Source organism: Leopardus geoffroyi, chromosome B3 (genome assembly GCF_018350155.1).
Source record: "Leopardus geoffroyi isolate Oge1 chromosome B3, O.geoffroyi_Oge1_pat1.0, whole genome shotgun sequence".
NCBI lineage: Eukaryota > Metazoa > Chordata > Mammalia > Carnivora > Felidae > Leopardus > Leopardus geoffroyi.
The window spans coordinates 134652777-134665033 of record NC_059337.1 but is presented as its reverse complement, the minus strand read 5'-3'; the positions used below and the strand labels follow the sequence as shown (position 1 = coordinate 134665033).

Genomic DNA, 12257 nt, shown 5'->3' with positions numbered 1-12257 from the left:
GATGAGGGCTCATCTTCCTGTTTATATACATTGGTCTGTGGGTTGGCCAGACAAGAGTGGGAGAAATTTTCAGCACAGAATGCAGCCCCATCTGCCGCATTCCCTCTGACTGGTAGAGCCAAGATAGCCAGAATGTGGTCCGCTTGGTTCACTGCTTTTCTGAAAAATCTGCTTGAAGCTGGCGATCCTACAGCCTCCATTCCTGGAATTCATCTAGCAAGACAATGGCCTTTGATGGCAATCACCTGGAGGTCACAATAGTACCCAATGATCTGGAGAAATGGTGGGATTTTTATTCCATTTGCTTTAATTCAACAACTCTCAGAAGGACCCTGCTAGATTATATGTTAGATATCATTGCTGGAATGCACCATACAGGTCATGATATCCCGTTTGCTCTCCATGAATTATCCCAGGTATATCCCCTCTCCCCCAAATGATGGTCCAGTTTTCTGAACAAATACCACCAATGACACCAATTTGCTACTACCCGAGATAAGTCGTTCCAGGGTTGGTCAGAAAATCTTAACTCTTAATGAGCCAAAGTGGAACCACTTTCCCCACTGGCCTTAAAGCACATGAACTGTGGGGTGCCTGGGTGGCTCAGTTGGTTGAGCGGCCGACTTCGGCTCAGGTCATGATCTCGCGGTCCGTGAGTTCGGGCCCCGCGTCGGGCTCTGTGCTGACAGCTCAGAGCCTGGAGCCTGTTTCAGATTCTGTGTCTCCCTCTCTCTGACCCTCCCCCGTTCATGCTCTGTCTCTGTCTCAAAAATAAATAAACGTAAAAAAAAATTTTTTTTTTAAAAAAAGCACATGAACTGTGCCCCTGGAGTACATGGTCCTTCCAGTACTGGCATCTGAAGAGAATTTTCTTATCCTACTTCTCAGTATTAAACCTTGCAAGCTTGTATTTTTTTTTAATTTATTTTATTTTATTTATTTTTTTATTTTATTTTTGGGACAGAGAGAGACAGAGCATGAACGGGGGAGGGGCAGAGAGAGGGAGACACAGAATCGGAAACAGGCTCCAGGCTCTGAGCCATCAGCCCAGAGCCCGACGCGGGACTCGAACTCACGGACCGCGAGATCGTGACCTGGCTGAAGTCGGACGCTTAACCGACTGCGCCACCCAGGCGCCCCCTTGCAAGCTTGTATTAGACAAGGCTGGATTATACTGCAGTAATGAATATACCGCCCCCCCCCCCCCCCCCCGCCAAATCACAGTGCCTTAAAACAAGAAAAGTTTGTCTTCTGTTCATCCAAAGTCCAACGAGAGGCTGCCAGTTCTGGAAAATCTTCATCCAAGTGATGGCAGTGATTCAGAATCCTTCCATCAAGAGGTTCCCGCATCTTGGGGTACTGTTCCATCCACACAGGTAGGGGAAGCAGCACGAAAAGAATCTCACGGGGCATTTATGGCCAAGTCTGGAAGTGGTTGATATCTACTACTCACACTCCATTGGCCAGATTCCAATCACATGCTCCCACCCAACTGCAAGGGAGAACGGGAAATGTAATTTTCCTATGTATTCAGGAAAGGGAAACAGAAGTGGTGAGCATCCAGCCAGTCTCTGACAGACGGCAATTTAAGTCACCTACCTCCACTTAACAGGTTTTAAGCTCTCACCTTCCTAAACCTTACCTGAACAAAACTCACTTCTTCAAATGTGATGCTTGGATCTGAAGTGAGACCAAGCCTGTCTGATCTGCACTGAGAAGAAAGGGACCATTTACCTCACACTGTGCTTCTCCTCCTCCTCCTCCTCCCTCTCCTCCTTCTCCTTCTCCTTCTCCTTCTCCTTCCCCTTTCTCCTTCTCCTTTTCTTCTCCTTCTTCTTCTTCTTCTTCTCCTCCTAATGTTTATTTTTGAGAGAGAGGGAGAGAGGATGGGGGGTAGGGACAGAGAGAGAGGGGAGCAGAGGATCTGAAGTGGGATCTGTGCTGAAAGCAGAGAGCCCAAAGTGGGGCTCAAACTCATGAACTGTGACATCATGATCTGAGCCAAAGTCAACCACTCAACTGACTGAGCCACCCAGGCACCACTACCTCACTGTGCTTCTGTCGATGCATTGGCTTTTCTGGCAGACACAGCACATCCTTGACATACATTGAGTCCATGTGAACTGCTCTTACGCCACATCTTCTCCGTCCTGCCTAGAGCGGTAGTCTCTCGAATCTGGGAATTATCATTGAGGAGCAGTGAAACCCATATGGAATGGGCAGGAAGGAGCAGAATGCAGTGGACTGGACGATGGTGGGGCTGGCCATCAGCAGGGCCCATGCAATTAGGGGCATGAAATGAATTCAGAGGAATGTCTTGCCCAGAGGAGCAATAGGAGAGCACTTGACCAGGGGACAGCAGGGGTCTAAGGAACCCTGACTCCACTGGTTGGCTTGCTTGCCTTTGAGTCCCACCTCCTGTAGGGTCTATGGGGCATGTGCATCTCGATGTGCCCAAGGTCTCCAGCCTGCCCTTGAATATCCAGAGAGCATCCCAGACACTGCTTGCCAGGATCCCCCTCTAACATTCCTGGAAGTGCCCCAAGATGCTCACCTGCCCCATGAATCCATCCCGGGGGACGTCCAGCCCATCTTTACCCCAGGCTGCCCCACCATTCCCCACTGCAACTGGCTTCTCCAGGCCATAGCCATGCTCACCCAGTCACCCTAGATGTGGACACAGGCCCTTTATCAAAACACAGCCAACACTAGGATAAACTTGAGCCAAACTTTATGAAAGGCTTGACCAGGAATCATCCTGTGGAACGGAAATGCCTGAAAACTGGATCCTGGAACTCAGAGCTCCAGTGGTCCGTGGGCTGGTCCCTGCTGGCCCCTATTCCTGGCTCTTGCTGGCACCTTAGCCCCTTTCTCCCTGCAGTGTGTGTGTGTGTGGGGGGGGGGGGGGCGGGGGTACTGCGGATGTCTCACTCCAGAACTAAGACCCCCCACTCGCGGCCTTCTCTGGGCTCCACCCAGGTCTCGGCCTCTGTCCTAAACAATGTCATCATCATCCCATAAACTTCTGGCCACAGCGCACATAACCTATTACACGGTCATGCCTTAAACTTCTCCATGCCAGAACAGAACTCTGTTATTACTATTGCAAAACCAAAGGCCCATTAGTGTCTTTCCCCAAAATATGAATCAGAAGAGTGATGGCAGCTTTACCAAAGCGATGCTTCCTCGCTTCCTCTCTCCTAGTCATCGAGACTTTACAAATGCCAGGGCGGGCTCTCAGAGGCCCCCAATACGCAGAACTCTGCCGTCTCAAGTCAGGGCCGAAAACTGTAAGTGTGGAACACCTGGCCAGTAAAGCTGACAGCTGAGACAGGCTCAGTGAGCTGTGAGAAGTTGCAGATGGGAGGGACTGTGAGCTCATCACAATGAGCACGTCAGCCCTGGAGGCCACACCAGCGGAAGCACAGACCCATAGGTGGGGACTCCCCGCCAGAATGACAAAGGGAGGTCTGGACTGTCCCACCTCTAGCTGGCCAGGGGCTTTGCCGTGTAAATAGCACTGGAAGTTAATGCCAGATTACTTACTACACGCTTGGGCTTTAACTTCTGTTTAGTAGACAACCTAGGGGTAATTTTTGTAGCATGTGTTTCACGCTTCACAACTAACGCCCCTTAAAGAGTGGAAGTGGACCTGTTTAAGGAAATAAAACAAAGCAGGCCCAATAAACATTTGGAGCTGTAGCTGGGAAGCCAGACTACCCCATCTGGATGAGTGAGCCATCACTCGGCAGTGAACTAGCACGAGATACTGTATTAGCTCAACAGGGGAGTGTAATGGGATGTGGTCGGTGATCCTGCTTCTAATTTTTTGGGAAACGTGCACTGGACGAGTGTGAGTGAGATAAGGACAAGCTGACTACAGTTGTCCAGGAGGAGCCTGTGGGCCACCTGAGCCCTAGACACTCCTGACCCCCCAACCCCCTGGCTCCAGGAGTGTGGCCGCCCTCCTATTCAGGGAGGCCAAAGCCTCTGGCTCTAGGCTGGGGCTGAGCATATGGGGAGGAGGCGGGACAAGAGTCAGGCTCTGTGGTAGGGGGTGTCGGGAGGTGTGGGGGTGAAGAGAGGTGAGGAACAGAAAGAAGGGGTGATGGCGATAAGCGTAAGGTTTGAAGACCCAAGGAAACAAAATGTTTGAAAAAGAAAGCATCTCAGAGGTATAAATATTTTGTTGGTGGTGGTAGTCAGTAAACCTTTAGTAAAGTCCCAGAGGTTTGTAAATATATGCTACATATTTGTACATTGAACGATTTCTTTTTTTTTAAGTTTGTTTATTTTGAGAGAGAGAGTGGGGGGGGGGGCGGTAAGGGCAGAGAGAGAGGGGGAGAGAGGATCCCAAGCAGGCTCCACACTGTCAACACGGAGGCTGACACAGGGCTCGATCTCACAAACCGCGAGATCATGACCTGAGCCCAAATCAAGGGTCAGACACTTAACTAAGTCGCCCAGGTGCCCCCTCCTCACCCAGGTGCCCCCTCCGTTTTGTGTGTGTGTGTGTGTGTGTGTGTGTGTGTGTGCGTTTTACTATTTCTTAATTAGCCTTGGGTTTATTCATGGCTCTAGTCATGCCTACTCTTGTCCCCATAAGTGGTGCCTCGGAAAACTCTCAGAGCAGACCATGTGGGTGCTCTGAAGAAGCCTGAGGAGGAGGGTTGAAATCAATCCCTCTTAGCACTTAGGAAGAAAAGCAAAGGACTGGAAGCCCTGAGGAAACATCCTCCTCAGTCCCCAATGTCTGCGCTGTCCTGTCACAGGCGCTGCTCACCCAGGACCCTGTGGAAAGGAGCTCGGGGCCCTCAGGAAACTCCCTCCTAGTTCCAGGCATGGCCATCTGGTACGCACTCTACATGCACAGTCACACACCCATTGCAGTGACATCTACCAGCTTCTGGATCATCTGGGCGTGGGTGCCGTGGAAGGGCAGCCCATCTACCTCCGGGCCCACCTCGGCTGAGACTCCACTCTGGACTTGGGTGCCGCACCAGGACGCCCGACATTTTTTCTTCCTGGAAAAACAAGGGGATGGGGATAGAAGTGGGGGAGGGGGAGGAAAAAGAAAGAAACACGTACATTTACAAGTGGAGGAAGAGTGTTTCACTTGGCGTGGACTCCTTTTTAAGAACGAATTTTTGCTTAACCACAGTAATGCCACTGGCAGACTCATAATGAAAAGTGTCCTGTATCACCTCTCATCTGCCCCAAACCCCCCAAGAAGCAGCAATTTGGAACAGTTTGGGATGTTTCTTCTGGTAACTACCTTGGAGTTAGTGTTTGTTAAAAACACTGAAGATTCACTTCTGCGGGGACAGCACGGGCTACTCCCTGCAACCTAGCCCCTGCTCAGCTCTGGATCGTCGGCGGCTTTTGTGCCGGGGAGGCTCCCATTCCTCCTGAGACGCTGCCTGTGGGGCGTGTACCAACCCCTGCTGCAGCCACCTTCTTGCCTTCTCCATACGACCCAGTGTGGATGTGGGGGCGTCCGGAGGGAGCAGAGCCATGGAGAAAATGCAGCCTGACCCGAAAGCGCGGACCTACGCCAGCCGACTCCATCTTGTTCTGTGTCCTTCACCTTGACCACGCCTCCTCCCCTTGAGTAACTTCCCGCTCACCTGCCTAACAGGACTCCGACCCTTCCCCAGCCAATCGGCTGTCGGCTGAGGCCACAGCCATTACCCCACCAACTGCCCCTAGGCCCCAATAAAACCTTTGTCCTTTTGAAACTCGCTCTCTCTCCCAGGTATCTCACCGCTGCGTCGGTGCAGGTAGGGGATTGAGCTTGAGCTAGCTCGAATAAAGGCTCTTTTGCTTTTGCATCGGACTCGGCTCCCTGGCGGTCTTTGGGGATCACGAATTCTGGGCATAACAGACCCTGGGCCCAGCAGGCAGGGTTTAGGATCAGACAGATCTGACTTGGGTCTTTCCTGGTAGGTGTTTTAACTTCTCCTTGCCTCAGTGTCCTCATCTGTATAATGGGGATTTTGATGATAATAGTAGTAATGCCTCCATTAAATAAGACAATGGAAGTAAAGCACCTAGTGTGGTCCTTGGCACACAGTAGGTGCTCATGAGATGAAGTGAATTATTATTGGCAGGGTTGGGTCCCCTGGCCTTTAGCCCAGAGCTTTTTTTCCTTTGACATATTTGCTCATTTTTTAAAAAGTGATTTGATCCCCCTCATTTCACCTTCCGAAAGTAAAGGTCCCAAAGAACTACTTATCAAAGCTAGCATGAGTTACTCTCTGGTTGAAAAGTTCTCCCTGAGGAAGGGGGTCTTGGGTGTGGGCAAAAGGAGAGAGGAAGGTGCCTGAGGGGCAGAAGTCAAGTATGTTCTCCCCCTCCTCCTCCTCCAAAGGCAGAAGCGGGAGGGGAGGGGTGGTGGAGGAGACATAGGAATCCACAACAGGAAGGTTAGGACAGGACTGAGAAGGGCTCTCATCTTCCTCCTCAGGCATTTGCTCATTCATTTCAGCACCCATCAAAGTTTCCTTGAGCACCAGCTGTGTGCCAGAGCTGAACCAGGGATACAGTGGTGAATGTGACATAGTCCCTGCCCCCCTGGGGGGTTCATAGTCTAGATAAGTGATCAGGCAGGCACAGTCTATGGGGATCACAGCACCAAGCAGGGGGCATCCAACCCTGGTTATCAAAGTGGCTCAAGAAAGACTTTCTAGAAGACAGACAGCTAGGATGTCAGATGACAAAAGAGCAGGAAGGAGCCAAGCCAGGGGCTGTGAGGAGCACTCACTGAAAACCAGTCAAAATAATGGAGAGAGTGCTGGCAAAAGTCACCTGGGAACTGTCTCTACTCCCAGCTGGTGGGAGAGCCTGCATTTCTACCTGCCCTGGGTGCCAAGTCGGGAGGGACACCCACGGGCATTTCCAGGCATCTCTTTGTCCACCAGCCCCTTCCCAGGGACTACCCAGCCTAGAGTGGCATTTCCTGCCCTTTGTTTGGGCTTTATTCTTCCATTTCTCTCTCCATTGGATCATATCCTCTCTTTCTGGGGGAGTGCTCCTGGGTCCCTGGAGGGGGGATGGTCATTTCCTCTTAGCGCACTGCCCACTGGCACCATTCCCATCCTTCTGGGTCCCAGGGAGAGGCTTGGGGTGTCAGGGTGCATGTGATTAGACAGCAGCTTTGGAACTAGTTGGCACTCAGCCTCTACCAAGAGCCACAAGAAACAGCTGGGCCAGTGGAGACTGCCTGAAAATTTCCAGGAATCACTGAATGACCACACCATCTTCAAGGAGATGCCACCACATGGAGGAGGTGACAGAAGACAGGAGACTTGACCTGGAGGCAGAGCACCTGGAGGCTGTGACACCAATCCAGGCTGAGATGGTGTGGCATGAGAGGAGGGACAGAGGACTGAAGTGAAACAAGAAGGCCAGGGCTTGGGGCCTAGTTCATTGTGAACAGGGAAAGAGGACCTAGGATGCCTTCTGGGGCTTAGTGGCTGAGTGTGTGGGTGGTCACCGTTGGTTCACACAGGGTGCGTGGTAGGGTGGTGTCATGGGTCGGTGATGTTGCTGTTCAAAGTGGGGTGGGAGAAAGGGGTCTCCTAGGAAGTTAGAACTGTTCTGTATCATGATCTTGGCAGTGGCTGTATGGATGTATATGTATGTAAAAATTCATCTGCTGTACATGCAAGGTGTTTGCACTTCTTTCTTCTATGTAACTCAATTTTTAAAAATTAGAAAGAAAAGTAGAGTGGGATGAAGGTACTGGAAGAGAAAAGGAGCCCAGGATGAAGCCATGTTCCTGCTTGTCTGTATCGTCCATCTATCCATCCATCTGGCCAGACAGCCAGCAATCCAGCCATCCAGCCAGAAATCCAGCCATCCATCCATCCATCCATCCGTCCATCCAGGCATCCATCCATCCATCCATCCATCCATCCAGGCATCCATCCATCCAGGCATCCATCCATCCATCCATCCATCCATCCATCCAGGCATCCATCCAGGCATCCATCCATCCATCCATCCATCCAGGCATCCATCCATCCATCCATCCATCCAGGCATCCATCCATCCATCCATCCATCCATCCATCCAGGCATCCATCCATCCATCCATCCATCCAGGCATCCATCCATCCATCCATCCATCCATCCATCCAGGCATCCATCCATCCATCCATCCATCCAGGCATCCATCCATCCATCCATCCATCCAGGCATCCATCCATCCATCCATCCATCCAGGCATCCATCCATCCATCCATCCATCCATCCATCCATCCATCCAGGCATCCATCCATCCATCCATCCATCCATCCAGGCATCCATCCATCCATCCATCCATCCATCCTTAGTCCTTGTAAGGTGTCATCAATCAGCTCTTAGCCCTTGACAAGGTGTGGGGAATGCTCTCCAGCCATTTAGTGCCCTCAGATAAAACTCCCAGGCACAGCCAAGGGCTGGAGCAGGCAGGGTGTGCCTTAGATGGTGGTGGCTACCTTCCCTGGGCTCCTCAGCCTGGTGCCCACACCTGCTACAGTTACAAGGGGACCCCTAAGAACCATCCCTGAATATGGGAGGCCCTGCTTACAAGCAACTCACAGAGCAGAGATGGGGGACATTCCTCATCCTGCTAATCAAGCTGCACCACCTGCTCAGGCCACAGCTCTGCCCACACCTCTCGATGAGTCAGGGACATCCATGGAGCCACCTACAGAACTCTAGCATGACGATCCCAGTTACTCCCCCTGCACACTGCACTGCTTCGTGTGCCTGCACCTTGGCTTATGTGGGTCCTCCGCCTGGAAGAGCCTTCCCACCCTTTCTTACCTGCCTACTTATATTCCACTCATCCTTTAAGACCTAGCTCAGCACCACCTCCTCCAGGCAGCCTTTCTTGAGCCCCCTGAGGGAGCTGAGTGCCTGCTCTCTGTCCCCACAGCAGCTTGCCCTGCACACTTCTATCGTTCCATGAGTCCCCACACCTGACCCCGGGGAGATCCCGAGTTCCCTACCCAGGGCCTGGGTCTGACCCCATTGCCTCTCAGAGCAGACCTGGCCTGGCCCAGAGGAGGGGCTCAACACACACGAGTTTGTACTTTTGCTTTGAAAACGTTTCCTCTTATTTTCCTTACAAGAGTGATACATTATTAATGTATTTATGAAGGACTGGGTGGAAACTAAAAGGAGAATTTTCCATCCCCAGAGGGTAAGCATTTGGTCTGTGTGAATTTGTTTGGCTGGGTTCATTCTTTTGTGTCTGTGTGAATCAGGAATCATGTGTCAGGCAGCCCCCCTGAGTGTTTTTTTCCAGTTCAGATCCAGGAAGTGCAAAGAAAACACAGAAGGCCCTGTGGGCCCCTATGGAGCAGACCGTTTCCCCTGAAAATGTCACTTCAAGCTGCTCTAGTGCCCCCAACCCCACATGGCACCCTGGCATTAGCAGGAACCAGGAAACTTCTGAGCCACAGAAACAGAATGGAGTCAGAAAGACCCAGGCTCAGGTCCAAGGTCATCTCTTAGCTGGGTGAGCTGGGCAAGCCACCTCCCTTGTTGGAATCCCAGCTCCCTCATGTGTAAAGTGGGGACAACATCAACCCAGGGAGGTGTTGGAGAGAAATGGGGTGGCAGGAGGGAGAAAGAGAGACACAGAGGGAGAGACAGGGCTCCGGATGCACATGATTCTCCAAAGTGAGGGGCTCTGGGCCTCAGCCCCTGGCTGCCTGGGGACTCATCACAACCACTCGCCCCACCTGAGCTGCTATGTCCAGGCTCGAGGCTCAGGAACCTTCCCGCCTTGGGATTGCCTTCACTTCTCCCCAGACCAACCCTGTAACCCAGGGTCTCAGAGTGTGGTCACCCAGAACATGTCAGAAATGCCACTTCGGCTCAACTCAGGTCTCTGGAGTCAGGTACCCTGGGGTGGGCTTTGCACCCTGTGGTTTACGATGCCCTGAGGTGATTCAGATGCCTCTAGATTTGGGGACCTACTGCCCTAACAAAGCACTGCATCGGCCTGCCCATTCATTCATTCGTTCGTCCTACAAGAATTTACCACTATGTTCCCTCTGCTGGTTGCTGGGAAAGCAGACACAAAAGACCGGGTTCCTGGTCTTGCATTTAGCGATCCATACCTTTGGGAGGCCAGACTAGGAAAGTGAGGCCTTCAGTTGCACAAGACTGCTTCTGGACTGGTTAGGAGTGGCCGCGGGGTCAGCGACCCAGCCTGACCTCGCACAGGAACCCCTCCTCCATGGGCCCATGTCAGAGGCTTCCTCCTTGCAGGGCTGGGCAGCTCTGCAGAAGGTAAGGTCTTCCTTACAGTGAACCAGAATCTGCTTTCGTGACCTCTGCATTTTGGCCTGCTTCTGTCTCTCAGGGGGCCGAGGGCGTTGTCTGTCTCCCTTCTCCAGGAAGCCATTCAGGTGTGAGCCATTCATGCCCCCCCAGTCTTCTCCCCTCCAGGCCAAACACCCCAGCTCCCTCCACTGTTTCTCAGGCTTTGCAGCCCTCTCAGCCTCCCGCCTGCCCCCAGGTGAAGCTGCTGCTCACGGGCAAGTCCCTTCAGGCCTGGGATTTAGACATCAAGTCAGGGCTTTGGCTCCAATTTCCCATGATCCAAATTATTCTGGAAAATTCTCCCAGAAGGTGCTTCAGGCTCAAGGAGGAGCAGGGGATGAAGAGGTGGGTTTGAGTCTGCGATTGGGGTGAGTGGGTAGGGCCGTGGGAACTGAGGCCCCAAGAGAGAAGGGCAGAGTCATTGAGTCCTTCTGTTTTCAAAAAACAATCATCCTAAAATAATCCACATGCCAAAGAGCCACATTTTGTGGTGGCAAATTTTGCTCCCCTACATAGGCAGGCTCTGCCTCTGGCTGTTAACAGGCAGCAGTGGTCCTGGCCCTGGGCTGAAAGCCTGGAGCATGCCTGCCTCTCCTGCAGGGAGTGGCCAGCTGGGGTGTGTTACTTTAGCAACGGATGGAAGGGCCTGAGCCCAGTCCTGCTCCCCAGATGCTCTGGAGGGTCCAACTGCCTCCCTTAGGTAATGTCTGTGGACCTCACATGAGTTGAGGATGTACAGCACACAGGCCAAGGCACAGCCTCCCCAGTTAGAAACACCTAGAACAGGAAAAGATTCTATCATAGAATTGGAAGGCTTATGGGGTCCATCACCCTGCCTCTAAGCAGCAGAACTCATCTCAAAGAGTGGCCCCAAGGGGGGTGTGGGTGGCTCAGTCGGTTGAGTGTCCAACTTTGGCGACCATAAAACCTATGACCCACAAGGAACGGTATGGCCATAGACCACCCCTCATACGATGGAAACAAGCCAATCAGGAATGGACCACCCAGCATCTAGAGTTATCCAGTCAATAAGGGTAGGACCTGAGAAGAAACAAGAGGGAAGGGAAGGGGCTGGCCAAAACCCTATAAAATAAAGACCCTTGTCTATAGTTGGGGCATTCACTTTTGAATGCTCCCTCTCGGTAAAGAGGACTTTCCTGTTACTCTTACTTGGTAAGTAAGAGTAATCTTACAGTCTAATAAACTGTTGCCTGCTGCTCATTTTGTGTCCACATCTTCATTCGTCAAAGCAGTGAGACAACAAACCCCGGGTATTGAGGTAAAAAAAAATTCTGCAACACGGACAGTTCAGAGCCTGGAGCCTGCTTCAGATTCTGTGTCTCCCTCTCTCTCTGCCCCTCCCCCACTCACACTCTGTCTCTCTCAAAAATGAATAAGCATTAAAAAAAAAAAAAAAAAAAAAAAAAGACCAGTGGCACCAGGAGCTCCTGGGAACTTGTTAGAAACACAGATTCTTGGGCCCCAGCGCAGACCTGGGCCTGACTGGCCTGCCATGTGAATACTCACCAGTGATGACGGCAAAGTCAGCCTCCACATCACAGGCAATCACATCCCCATTTCGTATGTGTCTTTTCACAGCCTCCTTGACTTTGCCCTTCCCAAGCTGATTGCCCCATCACCGACCCCTGAAGGCAAGGGGAACCAAGTCAGTGGGTGTATAGGATTGGGCAAAATGGGGGCTCGTTGTGGGGCAGGACGGTCCCCCCCCCATGTGTTTTGTTGCCTCAGGTTAGGAAAAAGGGTTGCTTCTGGGTACATTTTCAGACAACTAGGAGATGTACTTCTCCTTCAGATCTTCTAGGAACTTCTTTAGTTAAAATTGAGTTGAGGGGCGCCTGGGTGGCTCAGCCGGTTAAGTGCCCAACTTCGGCTCAGGTCATGATCCCATAGTTCATGGGTTCGAGCCCTGTGTTGGTC

At 51.9% G+C, this 12257-nt stretch overlaps 1 protein-coding gene across 1 annotated transcript in view; it reads right to left on the bottom strand.

Annotated features, from left to right (window-relative positions):
• Positions 1 to 4537: 4537 nt before the first annotated feature.
• The window catches only part of DGLUCY (D-glutamate cyclase), a 35842-nt gene continuing 28122 nt past the window's right edge, over positions 4538 to 12257 (bottom strand). The window contains 5 exon segments of the mRNA XM_045450840.1: positions 4538 to 4990; positions 4992 to 5024; positions 10945 to 11096; positions 11847 to 11954; positions 11957 to 11965. Of these exon segments, the coding sequence (XP_045306796.1) occupies positions 4874 to 4990; positions 4992 to 5024; positions 10945 to 11096; positions 11847 to 11954; positions 11957 to 11965 (419 nt within the window). The 3' untranslated portion in view covers positions 4538 to 4873.